Source organism: Phalacrocorax aristotelis, chromosome Z, assembly GCF_949628215.1.
Source record: "Phalacrocorax aristotelis chromosome Z, bGulAri2.1, whole genome shotgun sequence".
In the NCBI taxonomy this organism is placed as follows: domain Eukaryota; kingdom Metazoa; phylum Chordata; class Aves; order Suliformes; family Phalacrocoracidae; genus Phalacrocorax; species Phalacrocorax aristotelis.
The window spans coordinates 14,381,144-14,397,625 of NC_134311.1; the positions used below are offsets into that span (position 1 = coordinate 14,381,144).

At 36.6% G+C, this 16,482-nt stretch overlaps 1 protein-coding gene across 1 annotated transcript in view; it reads left to right on the plus strand.

Moving 5' to 3' along the window:
* COMMD10 (COMM domain containing 10) overlaps positions 1 to 16,193 on the plus strand; it is a gene marked incomplete at its 5' end in the record, with an annotated part of 107,748 nt that extends 91,555 nt beyond the window's left edge. The window contains 2 exons of the mRNA XM_075079172.1: positions 15,204 to 15,263; positions 15,891 to 16,193. Of these exons, the coding sequence (XP_074935273.1) occupies positions 15,204 to 15,263; positions 15,891 to 15,929 (99 nt within the window). The remainder of the gene's footprint in view (positions 1 to 15,203; positions 15,264 to 15,890) is intronic.
* Positions 16,194 to 16,482: the final 289 nt, after the last annotated feature.

Consider the following 16,482-nt stretch of genomic DNA (forward strand, 5'->3'; position numbering starts at 1 on the left):
TTTTTTGTAGCAGGTTGCTGGGAGGTTTCTACAATAGAGCAACAGGCTACATTTTTATTTTTATGAAATAGGAGACTGAGCAGATGCATTGAAGTGGATAACCTTGCATAGGGGTTTTGCACAAGGAAGGAAGAGTATTTTACTCTCTAGAGATGGAGTAGGTGCTTTGGCAGCAAAAAAAAAAAAAATTACATCCTTTTGCAGTCTGACTGATTTTTAGTAGTTAGTCCTGCTGCTACTCAAATTCATTATTTTTACTAAATATTTAATAGTAATAGCTTTATTGATAATTAACACATTATTATTGATAGAAGAAGGAATTATTGTGTCCTTGCATTTGCAAAGTGTAAGTGTAAAGGAGATATGTACTTACTTTGAAGAAACTGTAATTGAATCACTTATTGCACTTTGTAATTGTGTTTACTTAAAAATATTGTAATGTTCTAAAATTCATATCTCTAAGGGACAACAACCTTTTTATAAAAAAAGGGGCGTTCTGCTTTAGAAATGGGAATGCAAAATTGAAGGAATTATCCAGGTGTTGAAAAAATAATTAAGAATGGATGTTTGCAAGATGGTTGATGGTGAGAGGTAATTCTGTTTCATTACCAATGTAATTTCATAATAATAAACTTTTTCTTTAGAATCAACATGTGATTATTTTAATAACAGTATACTGATTACAACTAAAAAGCAGGAAATAATGCTTTTCTAAAGTTCATTTCCATTCTAAAGTCATATTTTGCCTATTCCTGGAGATAGGCATCTTCTGTTTTCCGAAAGGAAGTAAAAGACACTCAGATTGTGAATTCTATATGTGGGGAGATAACTGGATTCTTCAGTAAATTGAAGCTGGACTAAAGGTGGAGAAAAATTGAACTAACAGATAAGGTGCTTTGGGAGTTAAAGCAAATCCTTTATTATTGCATTATAAAATATGTCTTTCTGAAGCTGAGTGGATAAAATGTAGTATAACCTTTAAGTAGCATCTTAATATATTCCCCTCAATTTGACAATAGCATGGCAATTAACAGATGGAGGGAAGGCATTTACTGAGATTAGCAATACAACTGTCATTGACTCATACTAACTTTCTAAAGGGAGCTGATATGTCAGGATGTGTTCTTTTAATGGAAGCTGAAGTGTTGATACATTCACATGAGGAGTAATAGTCCTTTGGAAAGCCTTGCCCAAAAGTGTGGGTGCAAACATTTTAACATGGGTTTAAGGGAATAAAGGTCTGTTGAGGGTTATGAGCCTCATGAAGCTCAAGGAATCTAGTTTAAGTCTGGGAGCGTGTTTGGTGGGGATGCACATATATTGCTACCTCTGAAGGCATCAGTTTCAGTGTGTTCACAGTGAAACATAAGAAATTGGAAAAGGAGCGTTTGGTTTGTTTTTTAGCTGAAAAGCTATTATTTTTTAAGGGAAGCTTTGCCTACTTTATTCCTCTACCTTTCTCATTCCAGACCTTTTTTCCGTAATTACTGGTGTTTCATCTATTCTGTGACTTGCTTGAGAATTTGTCAGGTTTTGTGGTTTTTTGGTAGAATTAAACTGAAGGGCCAGTTGGGTCTATTGTTTTAATGCTAAACAAAAGTTGTAATGACAAAGAGTGTATTTCCAAGTTTGTTTTGTCAGTTAAACACATATGCATGTAAGCGTTCTTCCCATAGTGTAGTTAGTTTTGTTAAAAATTAAACTAATTAATACTTCATTAATTCTGAAGGCCAGACACTCTGTTTCAAGAGGTAGTTTCAGAGACCTTTGACAAAAATCCCCAACTGTTTGAAATACACACCTGCAAACAGATGAAGGGAGAAGGAAAGTCCGAAGAGAGGTTACTGACTGAAAGTGATGGAATATAAATGGAGTTGAAGTTATGGGTAGCAGAGCGTGAGAAAAGGTGATGCTTTCTGGAGTGTTGAGGTGCTTTCAAGTTTGAGCCGTTTTTAAAGGGAGTATGACTGTGGCTTTGGGATCGCCTTGGATTAGGGGTAGAGTCTAGCATTAAATATGCCTATGTTTTCCAGATCCTTTGATTTGGTGGTATTGCAACAGAAAAGAGCTTCCTTCTACAAGGTTGTATCTCTGACATCCATGGCAATACTAAATATTCGTATGGTGTGCTTTGAAGTCTGTTGTGAAGTCATTTGTAACACAGGAAAAAATTGCATTTTGTATCATAGATTTCTTTACCATAATTTTTTCCCATGTAATTTATTTTTCTGTCCTCTGCCAGTTCTTCTGGGGCAAAACCGAGTACAGGTATGTGTTTTAAAAATAATGCCACCTACTTGTTTTCTCATGGCTGCAAAAAATACATGCGTCACAATTGCCACAAAAGTGGTTTGGGACAAAAGGCTTGCATACTGAGAAAATTCATACTGTCAATCTGCTTGCTGTACAGACACGTGACCTACTGATATTAAGACTGGCATTCTGATTCCATGCTAGTAGCTCCATTTTAATTAATATCTGCTGCCTGGTTCTGACCTGCTTTGTTTAAAATGCCTGTTGGTTTTTAATGTGCATGACATTTAAGTGTTATGGATTAAAAAACTAAAATTTTCCAAAATAAAAAATATCTCATGCATTTTTAGTAGGGTTTACAAAAGAGCCACTCTATATTTTCCCTCTAGCAAGATGGTACAGTATTGAATTAAGTGTCAGTACTTCTGTGGCCATATAAGATTTCATATTCTGGGCAAAGATATTAATTGTTTTTAGGAATGGACAGATGGATTTGCCTAAAACCTACTTGTTAGTTAATTGGATTTTTTGAAAAATGAGTAATTTTCAAATGAGTTTTCAGACTTTTAATTCTTTGATAGAAACATTTTTATATTGTAGAGGTGTCTTTTTTTTTTTTTAAGAAGTATATATATAGAGGGACACAAGAAAACATTATGTGATTTATACGTTTTCTATTGGAGTGTGAAAGTAGAACCTAGGTAGTATAGAAATTCAAGTCATCTCTCATGCCAAACATGTCCAAGCTTGGATTGAAAATAAATAAAAATATCTCAAGAGTCAAGCTGTTACTGCTCTTCACTGCAGCGTGAGGGAACTGAATTTACCACTCATTTATACAAATCTGCACTTTACTCCTAATAAAAAAATACAAATTGCTGCTACGGAAGTATGTATGAGTCAAGTTACCACTCTTACAGTCTCCTAAGCTTTTTCAGAAGTGCCACTTTTAAAACTTCATCTTTTAGTGTCAAGGATCAAGAGGAAAATTAAGTCAGCAGAAGCGATTGCAAGCCATTTCATCCTTCAGTTAAAGGGAGAACTGAACATTGGAGCTGTGGCTAGGTAAACGTATCAAGAAAGCATTAGGCTGTGTAGCCAGTCTAATCTTGTGCTATGCTGTAGATGACGCACAAACCTGCGAACAAAGGTAGTATATATTTGGTAAATTCTCAGGGATGCTGGGAAGCCCAAATGTATATATTTTTATAGACTTTCATTTACAAGCGTCACTCTCTTAATCTACACTGATGAAGGATTAATTCAGTGCATACATTAAAAGTTATTCAAAAGGGACTGAATTGAAAGAAACGTTTAAAAGGGCAGAATACAGGAGTTTAAATAATGAATGCTGCATATATGCACCTAATATTTACCCACAGGTTTTAGGACAAGTTTTATCCTTTGATATTAGATTTTCTACATTACAGTATGGTAGTGCAGAAGGAACCATTTCTGATATAGCATGAACAGGCTTCCTGATAGAGGACGAAAAAAGAAAGAAATTAAAAACGCCCAAATAATAATATATTCACAGCAATTCATTGAAAAGCAGCTACAAAAAAAGCCCAAATAATAAAAGGTTCACTGAAAAATAGCTATACATACTTTGAGACTTTAATATGAAGTGAATGAGAGCTCAATAGGTTCTTAAAATTTATTTACTTAGTTGAAGGCATTAAATAAATTTATTGCACTAATGGAGCAGAAAGTTTTTATCACTGCACAATGTAACATCTGTATTAAACTTTTTTGAAAAACTTTTTTTTTTTTTAATTTCTTTCTGGTACTAGTGAACCACTCTGTCAAATCCTTATTCAGTAGGAATAAGCTGATTGTGGGTATATTTTTTTTAATATATGGACTTTATGTTGATCTATGACCATAGTTCATCAAAATTCCTTTTTACCAGTAGAAAAAAATCTGCTGGTGATATCTGCCATAGTCAGTCCCTTACAATAAGGAAAGCAATAAGTGTTTCTTGCTATAAGAAAGGTCCCTGTTCCACCTTTCCAGTATTGTACATTGTTATTTTGCTGTTCTGTTGTTCCTAATACATAACAAGACTACCCTTCTCTTCATGCCCGCCCTTCAAACATGTGTATGGAAGAACAGTGTTTGTCTCCTGTACAAAGACTCTGTTTTGGCTACCTCTTTGGATGAGTGAGTAGTTTATTTCTCACTGATTAAGTGTTCAGACTAATAAGACATGTGAACTTCAGTTGCTTTTTTTTGCATGCTGTGGGCTATGACTGAGACCCCCTACCTTGTTTCACACAGCTGCCAACGTAGTAGTTTTGAAATACAGGGACAGACTGTTGTCAAAGCCCAGGTGCCACCTAATTGGGAATTACAGGGATGGTGAAAGAAGGATTATCTCTTCTCCTGGCTCCTAGACCATAGAGTGATGGCAGGACTGCACAGCAGCTGCTGTTGCAGGCTCTTGATCCTGAGGTCGTTTTTTTCCAAGGTCTGCGCTGATTTCTGGATTGATCTGCGTGAACTAATTACTTTCTTTGTAATCCTCAGTCACAGTTGATCTCTCACATTTACTAGGCTATGAAACTATTGCATATTCAAACCACTATGGTCAGGGTGGAAAACAGGAAGCTTTTTGTAGTCAGCAACTAGAAGGAGTGGGATGCTGGGATTTTATGAAGTAACCAATGCAAATTGTCTTAACATGTCATTAATTTGTGTAGGGTTTTGAATATGGATCTGTCAGTGTTTAATGTGTCTTGGTTTCCATAAACACAGTGTTAGCAAAATCTGTCATATAGGAACATGAATCTAAGGAGATGATGCCATGCTGCATTAAACAGAAGTGTAGAAAATGCAGGTTTTCTAGTAACCAATATTATTATCATCTGAATGATAATATGACATTCCTTGTGGTATGGCTTCACAGTAGTGCAATATTCCAGGGAGCTTTTGGGTAAGAGCTTTCATCAAGATAATTTACAGCCTCATTTTGATATTTATCTTCACCTCTTTAGTCTCTTCTTTACTTGGAAATATTGCCACATACTGGCCTGTAAATAGCATTTTCAGTTTAATTCACAGCCAGTCACTTCCTGGAGAAGAAATTAAGTCCAATGCCACGGTCTGACAATTAAGTTTACACCATGTAGTCTAGGCATGATTTCACAATCATTAGTACTGTATGTCTGCACTACCGGATTGCTCACAGAAGAATTGTAATGTCGGGTACATGATTGCCATTCTGTCACATTATCTAGAATATATGCAACTAATACAGAGTTTATGCCAGCGTTACGTTTTTGTGCTGTTTTTATTCTGAGAGAATGGGCTATGTAACCACTAATGCAAAATTAACCTATCGACTTTCTGTTAAACACATTTGAACACTTGAAGTGAATCTAGCACCTTGTATTGTCTGACCATAGCATTTTGATTCTGCTTCAAGAGCCCTGTGTCTAGAGGAATAACTGACTAATAACAGCAATTTTTCATCAGGGAGCTCCGGACCCTTTGGATATTCAGTCCTATCTTGTTCTCTATGGATGCTTTATACTGATTTTAAAGTTTCAGAGCTATTAAAGATTATGCTGGAATACTTTTGCATTATTTAAAAATTATTAATCAGACTTCAGTTGCAGTACTTTTAAGTGGGTGGTGACAGACAAGCAAGAGGTCAGCAAAGTCTTTGGATCCCAAGATTGACCATTCAACAGCCTGTCACTTGTGAATCTTACTGGCGCTACTACCAAGTTATTTAGATAATCTTTCTGGCTACTGTCACTGCTGATCAGCCAATATCTATTGAAATTACTTGTGCATACAGTTCAACATCTTCTAAGAGTGAAGAACAGTAGCCCTCTAAAGGTGTGATTGCCAACTTCTAGGGATTTCATTTGGGTCAACTCCTTGCAGAAAATACTCAGGGAAATTGAATCCTCATGGAGGGATTGAAAAAGAAAATATACCTTACTTTACAAGCAATCTTATTCCCTAAGAATTCCCTTTGATCCTGCTGGGGACTAGAGAGTTAGTTAACATCCCTCAATCCTGCATGGCTTTCCAGTCTCTTTCAGCAGTTGAGACTCGTGTGCAAGCCCCCATTTGCTAGCTGCTGGAATGATTTGCCTGCTGAAGATCAGAGATATGCTTACTGACAGCCACTGACACTCTTCTAGCACACAAAAAACTCCAAACATTTTATCTTTGCCTGTCTGCCTAACAAAATCCAAATTGGTGGTACTCTGAGTGACCCATCCCAAACAAAGAACTGATTTACAAATTATCTAATCTTGACATTTTGTAAATATTTACAGAGATTTTTTTTTTTGAAAGGGTGTTTTCGCATCAGTTACATTGATTTCATGTGGATCTGAGCTTCCTTAGATCTTTACTGTCGCTGCTGGCATCTTTTATTCAGCCTCTTACCTTGTACCTCAGTAGAAACAAGAGATAACTTTCAGGTTTTCTGGTGGTGAAGAAAGGCCTTTCATGGTAAAACAATGCAGGGTTTTAGTACCTTATTGAACCAGGTAGGCTTAGAAGCTAACGCTATAAAAAAATGCCAGCTTCTTCCATTCATCTAAAACCTTCTTAGAGTGTTACTCATCTGCATGACTACACCATATAGAATTCCTGTCGGAGCAGTTGCTCTAGATGTGGATGCAGGCGACAGTAGCCCAAGTTTCTTCCCATGGACAAGAGGAGGTTTTGCCTGGCTTTAGTTGAGACCAAAGGGGGAACTTCCTGAACAGTTTGGACCACAGTTTGAGGTTTCTCTAGGTCCAGCTTTCTATAGACCCCAGCATATATGTGTATCTGATTTGAACATAAAGGATTTGCAACTCCATGCTAATCGTGTCAGCTACAAGCAAGCTGTGTGAAAAGCTCTCTAAAACACTCCATCCATGTTGTTGAGCTGCTCTCCTTGCTGAGGGAGTTTTGACCATTGTATATCTACACACAAATCTATCACAGTCTGCCTTTGATGCTGTAGGGCTGTAAGTATCAATAAGACACTTAACCAAGTTGCAGCGTTTCCTATCTGAGTCCATAATCTTAATTTTTCAGATGCCAATGCTAGGCTAAAGTTGCACTTAATATTTACACTCTGTTCTGTTAGCTTCCTAGAATTGGATTATTTTCTGTGTACAGTAATGGAAATATTTCATAACCGTATCTATGTGACACCTTTTTCATGTGTAGTTTGTAAAAAAGTGAATTTAGCTGTGATCAAATTCGGTGAACATGTGAGTTCAGAAAAGCTTGAAAGCATTTCTGGAGCCAGCATGCTTACTGCTGGGCTCTGTTTTTTCAGCAGCAGTTCTCTACAGGTACAAGCATAAGAAGAAAAATGAATTCCTTATCATTCAAGGTGAATGCAAGACTATTGTGTCAGTCTTTATATGAGGTATCTTTAGAAGTGTGAACTCACTGGTCTTCATGGTGTTTGAAGACTTACATGTTAGCCCTGGTGGAAATAAAACACAGAGTTGTACTCCCTGTTTTTCCTTGCAGTGTTCATGAACTTGATTGTTTTTGTATCGTAAGTTCTGCCCCAATAAGCTGTGCCAGAATGTGAAAGATGAAATAATTTAATTTATTCTCAGGAATACAATCATTTAGTCGTCAAAGTAGGGTTCTGCCTAAAGAAGAAAGTTGTATTCTGGTAGTTACAGACTGTACACAGTATAAGCAATATGCAACAATATGGGCATATGTGCTTTCCCAGAGACTTTTTTTTCTCTACCTGTTTCAGTGAAATTTAATAGGAAGAAAGGGTATATTTGTTTTAAAGCTTTAGTGAGGTTGCTTTTTCAGCGAGCTTTCTACAGTAATAGGAACATGGTATAATTTGCAAAATTCGGTGAGAGATAAAATAGGGAAGTTGTCATTTTTAGGACCTGTGTTCCTTGGATTAATCAGTGGAATTCTCAGTAATTGTGTGGTGGCCTGTTAGTGAACGAAACTAACAATTTTCAAACGTATCTTTTCCTGGATACTATATTTGGGAATTACACCTACATGTTTTCCTATTGATTCCTGAAATTACAATGACACAGTTGTGTGGGTAGATGCTTTATGCTGTTAGTTACTGATCCTGTTCAGATACTAGTGAGGAATTAATAGTGAGCTTGCACTGTGTATAGTTGTCTTTGGAGAAGGAAAGGGCATGTGAAGGTATATACAAAATACAGAACAGGCATAGAAGGAAGTCAGCCTTTCAATAGATCTTCATTGAGCCATTTTCCAGACATAGCGTGTACAGGGAAGTGTCAGTACAAAAGATCTGTGTTTAAATATTTCTTGTGACAGGCATACACATTTACTACCTATTTCCCAAAAAAACATGTTTGTTCATTGTGATGTTTTTGTAAAACTGTATTTAACATAATCTTTGCACAGAAGTGACAACTCTGCAACTCCAGATTGCTGTTTTTGAGGGGTTTTCCATGCAAAAGTATCATTAAAAGACCAACCAACTTGATTATGTTATTTATAGAAATGTAAAGTCCTGGTACATTCAAGGCAAAGGAAGCCTCTGCTCTGATACAGCTGTTGGAAAAAAAATGCTTTGCTATTTTCTTTAGCAAGGTGGTGTTTACTCTGACTAGGTGTATTGAGGTAAAGGCTGTAGTTCTTTGTTTCCAGATAATTGTCTCAGTTTTAAAAGCATTTTTCTCCCCTACTGTGAAGAAAAGGGCCTCTCTGCCTCTAATGATCTGTGATCTTCCCAGCCTATGTGGTCTTTTTAGAGGTTGTGTCCCATCTCTTGTCTGTAGCTTTGCACCAATTCAGCCAGCCAGTAATAGATATTTTCATGAGGCTGGAAGGGAACAGCAGAGGTGAAAATGGAAATGACTGACAGTTCTTGTTGCTCTTTGGAAGTATGTAAGGTCTTCTGCAGGTCTCCAAATGCCTACAGAGTGTGTTGGCTCACTACCAGACTGGACAATGAATTTATTCTAGGCACTTTCCATAAAAACATGTGTAGGTGATCCTGTATCTGCTGGAGTAAGATTATATATCTCCAAACCGTCAGTTTCCAGTAGCATGTTGATTAGATTTCAGGAATCAATACAGAGCTTTGGGTAGGGAGCTTACGAATACATTGCAAAGGGAAGGCAAGACATCCTTAGTACGCTGCTGATTTTAATCTCCCTGAAAACCACAGGGAATTTGAAATTCTTAAGCTTATATGAAAATAAATGCAACTTTGAAAGGTAGAATGCAGCATATGTACAAACTAAATGTTAACATATCGATCAGGAAAAGAGGGGGTTAGTATGAAGGATGTTCTGTTTTGTAACAGTTGCACACTAAGACTTGAAAATGCATGTAATTCAGTCATAAGGTGCTATTTTTTCCTCTACAAAAAAAAAAATTATTTGGTATTGCAAGTGGAAATAAGCTTGGAAGAAGAATGAAGTTTGAAGGTCATATTTTCTGATGATATGAAAGTGTAATTAGGAATATATAAGTTGGTATTTAACTCCCTGTGTTCTGCTGAATCCCTTAGCTGAATTTATCCACCTACTGCTGTAAGAATATAAAGAAGTCTTAATTGCCGTCTCTTACGTGCAGGGAGTTAAGGAACAGGTGTGCTGTTAAGTGACGCTGGTTAGCTTTAACGCATCTGCTTTTCTTACCACACTACAATTCATCTTCCTGACCAAGTAGCTTAAACTTGCTGATAAATTCTGTGAGACACAACTTATGACCCTCCTCCCATCTGTAAGTGCCTAAGAGAATGCATAGTTCTCCAGGGTCCAAGGAAATTTAAAGGAAGTCTGAATTGATGTAGCACAGAGGCTGATAGGTCCAGAGGGAAATGCAGGCTACTAAGAATCAGCTGGGGTCTGTTTAGGAATGCATCTGAATTTGGCAGTAAACTGATTAGTTTAATTTTTCACATACTTCGATTATATCTGAGATTTTAAGGATGTCTAGTAGGAATAAATAGGGGAATGGCAAGAAAATGTGAAAATTCTCTTCTTTTAAACCTAATTGAGATGTGGCTCAAGTTGATATAAAAGGTTATATTAGAATATGGAGACTAGGATATGTGTTGCTTCAGCTAGTTACCATTAACAAACTTCACAGAATATACTGTAATTTTTACATGTGCTCAGTCATAGAACATTATCATTATCAGTAGACATTTAGATATACAAACCAGCCTGTCCCTCCATCTGTTTGCTTCAGAATACTTGGCGTTTATTTTGCAACGTCGTAAAGTAGTTACAGCTTTGAAGTTGAGAACTATTACAGCAATATCAATTTTTCATATTCAAGTTAACTTTGAAAACAGAAGTTTGATTTTATTTATAACTCCTAGGGCCTTGCTCTATGCTTATGCATGGGGTGGGGAGTTAAATGTGCAGAATGCAGCTGAGCAATAAATAAGGTCGCAAAACTCTGTCATTAGTAATAAAGCCTTTTGCAGTAGTAGATTAAAATAGAAGTAACTAGAGCATTGGATAAAAAAAAAACAAACCCCAAAACCAAATCCTTTGATTGTAATCAGGAATTTGCCTCTGCTTTCTGAAGTATATTAAGGAGACGTACTTTTTACATGGTTTCCACAGAAGCATTTTGCAGCAAGAATGTATTCATGTTTAAAACTAATTGTTAACTGAGGCAGTAGGAAATTGGAGACTCTTTTACATCTTGTGTAGTTGAATCTTCATCATTATATGCTGGTAGTCATGTTCAGATGAAAATTTTCCTGTTTGCTGGTGGTTGTAAGCTAAGCGTATATAAAATGATTGTGCCTATTTTGTAGAATTAGCCATACATTCAGAGTGGCTCTTTTGGATAGGATAGCATATTAATGTTGACCGGGAGCAGGAAGATCTTTGTCTTAATTTTCCTTTACCTCTCTCCTCTTTCCTCCTCCCCCAAAGGAAATTTGGTTTTGAACAGCTGTTTTAGAGACTGGTGAAAGTGTCATGTTTTTTAAAATGATACCAGACAATAAATGAGAAGATAGATAAGGGGAGAAAACAACCCCAATCAGTTAAACTTACTAGAATTTCACAGATCTCCAGAGGCTGTACAGTGCAAATTAATAGAACCCTGGGGTAAGAGAAGCGTTAGAATGAAATCAGATTCCAGTTAGATCTATAAAGGCAAAATGGCACTAAAATTTAATTTTAACACTTAAAAATAACATTCAGTAGTGATATATGGCCAAATATGTTAAACTATATGTTTCAGAAAACTTACTACCATATTCCTTGCAGTGGATTCAGAGCGATGTAAAGATTTGTCTTGGGTGACACCTGCAATTCATGCAGACTTTTCCAGTAGTAAATGCAATGGTCTGTAATATTTAACATCAGATGAGAACACTGAACTTCACAACAACTTTATTTAGCTGAAGATGCTGCACATCACCTCTTTAGCTCTGCTTGCTGAGCATATCATTCCAGTGCTGTCCCTGCCACTTTTCATGGGTATTGATCCAGACAGAAAGCTCGTCTCCACATTTTCAAAGCTGCCCAAAGAATTAACATTTAGTATTTTCGAGATTTCTTTGTCTTCATAAGAATAACATCTTCAACTATGTTTCCCAACACTGGGAAGCTGTCACCCTCAAGGCTAAAACTCTTAAAAGTAGGAGCTAGGACTTTCACTGCAACAGCAACAAAGTTTGGGATGTAATTAGAAAAAGTATTAGAGCAACTGAGTGTGACAGTGGGAATAAATTCAGTTTAGTTTTTCGGTTACTCTGTTTAGTTTTCTTTTACATGAAGATGATAACAGCAATGAGAAAATGAGATGCCAGAAATGAGGGAAAGAATGGAGAGAAGGTGAGGAATGGGAGGAAATCTATCAGGAAGGAGGAAAAGAGAATAATATACTTGACAGAAGGAATAAAGAAGTTAGACATCCAGCAAATTACTGTTTTCTTATTTATGTTCTGGGAAACACATACTAGGTCAGAGTCAACATCTGAAAACTTGTATGTGTAGATAAAAGAACGCAGCTTAGCTGCAATTTTCGTCAATAAGCTGAGACTCTAGCTGCACACAGTGACATGTAATTAAGTTAGTAAGCTGAAAGTTATTTTTTTAACCTATGTTTTAGTTATGGTTGAAAAATCATTGCTATTTGTAATTTTTTGTCTTTATCTGAGCAAAATTCCATAAAGTAGAGTAGGAATTTGCCTACTCTGAAGGCTTTAGCAATATTCTATCTACAGTAATTTTTAATACTATTTTACTGAATAATTAAAGTACTAGATGGTAACCTAGTCCTGTGACACATTGTTTTAATTACAGTTTGTGTTCACACAGAATAAAGCAAATAAGCAAATAGTAGATATCTCAGCTAAAAATGGGGGGCCATCAGCCTGCTCAGACATAGCTTTTTCTTGTAGGGACCTAGTTATGATACGATGTTTATGTGGTCTATATAGGAACTCCTGATCACATAACAGTGCTCATTTGGCACCTTCCTCAAGGGACTCACACTAGTGACAAATGTAATATTGTAAAAATAACATTTTTAACTACTGCCACGCTTCTGCACATTTTTTTGTGACACTGCTCTCGCTGAAGTGATGTAGTAGATGTACCAGGTTTTTACACAGAGAAACAATTGTGTTTTAGCAGAGGATTAATTGCAGATAAACAACATATTTCAGAAAAGATTGCTATATCCTCTCTCCCATTGACACTCCCACCTCCGCCCCCAGATCAGAAACATAGCCTGGCATGGTGTGCATTCTTTTAGATCTCCACAGACATTTGCCTGCCACAATGCAACATAATTTTTGTCTTAATTGTCAGACTGTGGTTATTAAATAATAAAATTGGAAGAGATATCTCAGCCTATTCATAAAGCATAGTGATTTTTTTAGTGTAAAAAGAACCTGAATTAAAAGGGCCAAGCTTTTTTTTTCATTTGCATAGCCTGTCTTATAACTTACAGTAATTATTGTAGTTAGAGGAAAATACAAAAGACAGGCAAGCCTTTCAGTTTTGTGTGTGTATGAGAAGTTGATCTTGCTTGCTGATCTGAAGTAGTACCAGAAGATGCCCATCTTGAATGAGACGTGGAGCTTGGAGAAGTGAGATCTGGTGGTTGCAGGTGTCACACACCCGTGTCTCTCTCTGGAGGCACTGCAAAACTGTTGTACTGAAATCCAGCAGACTCTTCTGCAAGAAACCGTGCAAGAGGTGACCCTGGCTATTCATTGTGACTGATAAACTTTAAGATATATGGTATCTTCTTTTTATTCTGAACCTCCTCTTTTCAGTTTCTCTTCCTTCCATTCAAACACCAAAATCCTTCTGGAATGGCAAATACCAAACAAACATCCAGGCTGAAATGGTAGATCCATTTGCTATTAGTGTGTCTTTCTTCTTTCCTCTACCCCCTTTCTTTTCTGAAGAAACCACTTGTTTGCTTTCTCTTTGTTTCTTAGCTGTTAGAAAGCCTTTAAAAATGCTTTTACTTCCCTGTCACAGCATTATGCTCTTTGGAGGGAGGATCAGCTGGAGTCATGGCAAAGAGAACTGCTGTCCTGGTAGTTTTATTTTGTATTCACCATACGATTCCCAGAATTGCATTGTTCCTTCCCAGAGGGGGAAGAATGGTCTCTCATGCAAATCACTGGTCCTTTTCTAGGCTTTTGTAGCCTTCCTGAAATTGTTGGAAGGGATCCTTCTTTCTGCGGAGTGGGGAGGAGGAATTGCACCAGACAGGCTGGCCCCAGTCATTTTGTCCCTTTCCTGTGTCTTACAGCTCCTTTTGAGGAGCAGGCACCAGGCAGTACCTAACCTGAGTTCCCAGGGCTTCTGCTGCTCTTGTGCATTTGGTGCGCCAAATTCAGCAGGCATTATTTGACTTAAATCGAGACTTGCATTGGTATGAGAGTACACAGAATCTGGCCATGGCCTTGTCTGTATGTGAAAGTATCCTTGCACATTTAAGCTGAATTGATAAATAAGTGTTTTTCTACTGATTTAAGTGGTACACAAAGTTGGTACTAGTTAAAATTAGTGTGTGTACATTATTTCAGCTGATAATATTTTCTGAGTAGAGGTGTCCACAGCTTCAGTTTTTACAGAGCCTTGGTTAAGTGTTTATGGAAGTGCAGCTGTAATCCTCAGGAATGCCTCCAAGCCTTGGAAAGTCTAGCAACAACACAGAGAATGTGCAGCAATAGTTACGAATTTATTTTAAAAGAAGTGAAGTGACAAAGCGAAATAGAAAGATTAAGGCTAGAAGCAGTCTGAATAGATCTGCACTGTGATTGAAAGTATCAGGCATTAAATTACCTGTTTCTTGCAAGTGAGTTAAGCAGGACAGAAATTTTAATTTAACCCCTGTCTCCACAGACATCAGCGTATGCATGCAGTGGATTATTACCACCATCTGTTTTATCCACATTACTTTCCATCACTCGTGTATTTTCCTTTTTTGGTGTTTAAGCACTGCTTTGAAGCTGTTGTGTTAATTGTTAACTTAGGCTGAATCTGTGCATAAATGCCTATAGCAATGTGAGTGTGCTAAGGTCATAACTGTTAGATCAATAAATGGAAGTATTAGCTCTGTGCTGGTGCAATACATTAATAGCTGTGCAAATTCCATCAAATACGCTACTGACTTTGTCATCATGTAATGGTATTTACCAGATCTTAGATGTACTGCTGAGAGAGAGGAATGTAATCCTTCATTTTTATCTGACTTAAAAATAAGATAACAAAATCATTTTCGTAGAATATTTTATTATTATTCTTCGCAGCAGGAGAATAGATGTACCTGTGGACTTGAATTCTTCACTGAAATAGAATATACATGTATGAGGGAGGGTGTAGTGAATGGAAGGAAAATTAACTGTTGCAACCATTATCTTTCACGTACCTTAAACTCACATTCTGATTTACTGGAATGAATACTGGAAAAAAAAAAAAACAACCGGTATGCTTATTCCTTCATTTTTTTTTCTTCCTTCACAGAACCTGAAGAAAGTGTTTGTAGAATTTAGTCATCAGGAGCTGTTTGAGTTCTATAACAAGGTCTGTAGATTTTACAATACTATAATTTCTTTGTAAACACCTTATGCTGCTCAGCAGGAAATGTTGCCTATATGAATTAAATCTAATGAAAATGGAAGGAAAATGGATCCAACTTTAAGGCTGTTGGATTTGTTTGATCACATAAAGCATTTTCAAGAAGAGTCAGATTTGGAATAGCAGGGCTTGGGTCATTGTAAGCATACCTGGTGGTTAGATCGAGAGGAGTAGCTGATGATTAACAATGAGGAGATGTCTGGAAAGAGCATCTTTGTGTTATGTCTTCAGTCGAAATGCCAGGCTCATAATCCAGTCAAAATAAACTCTATTATTTTTTTACCTTGTTATTATGCATTGGAAATTCACAGCAAAACATCTGTGCATGTAAAAAAAAGCAGTATTTAGACAACTGTTTCTTTAAAATTTGAATATTTAAACTGCAGCAATGAATTCTAATAGCTTCATGTAAAAACAAATATTCATGAGTACAGGATTTTTTGATTGCTATGTGAATAGATTTAGAATGCATAGTTGAAGATATTGGAATGTGGGTTTTCTTTTGTTTGCGTGTTTCGAAACAACATTTTATGTGAGTGGAGTTTTTTTCTCTTTTTTTGTTCCTTTAAATAGCTGGAAACTATACAAGCACAGCTGGATTCCCTTACGTGATGTTTTTGAAGACTGATTTCTCCATCACACTCCTGCCACCTCATTATTTTGAATTGAAGATAGATTGCCAAGCTGTGTTTGCTGAAGGATTCAGTGGGTTGCTTCCTGTAAAATTATATGGCTTATCTCCTTTTTAGACCAGTAACATTAGCCAAGAGTCTTTGTTAAGAGCCTGAAGATTCTAATGGACTTTCTCTTGTTTTCTGAGCAATTGTAATTAATGGCTTTACTTGCACAACAACAACAAAAAAGAATGCTACCCTGCTTCAGAAGTTTTTTCAGTTTTGGTTGGGTTTCTTCCACTGTTATGTGTGTAACTTGATTCTGGTAGAAATTTGCATACACTGAGGGACCAGGAATAAAATCTGGTTTTTAGACATTAAATGAATATAAAAGTAGTAAGAAAATACACAGCTAATAAAACCTCTGTCCTTTCGAATTGTGTTTCACATGATTGATAATACTTACCGCAAATTTGTCAAAATAAATTCAGAATTTAAAAATGGTTTGGTTTAGTTTAGTTTGGGCTATTTTAACTTCGTTTCATTATCTT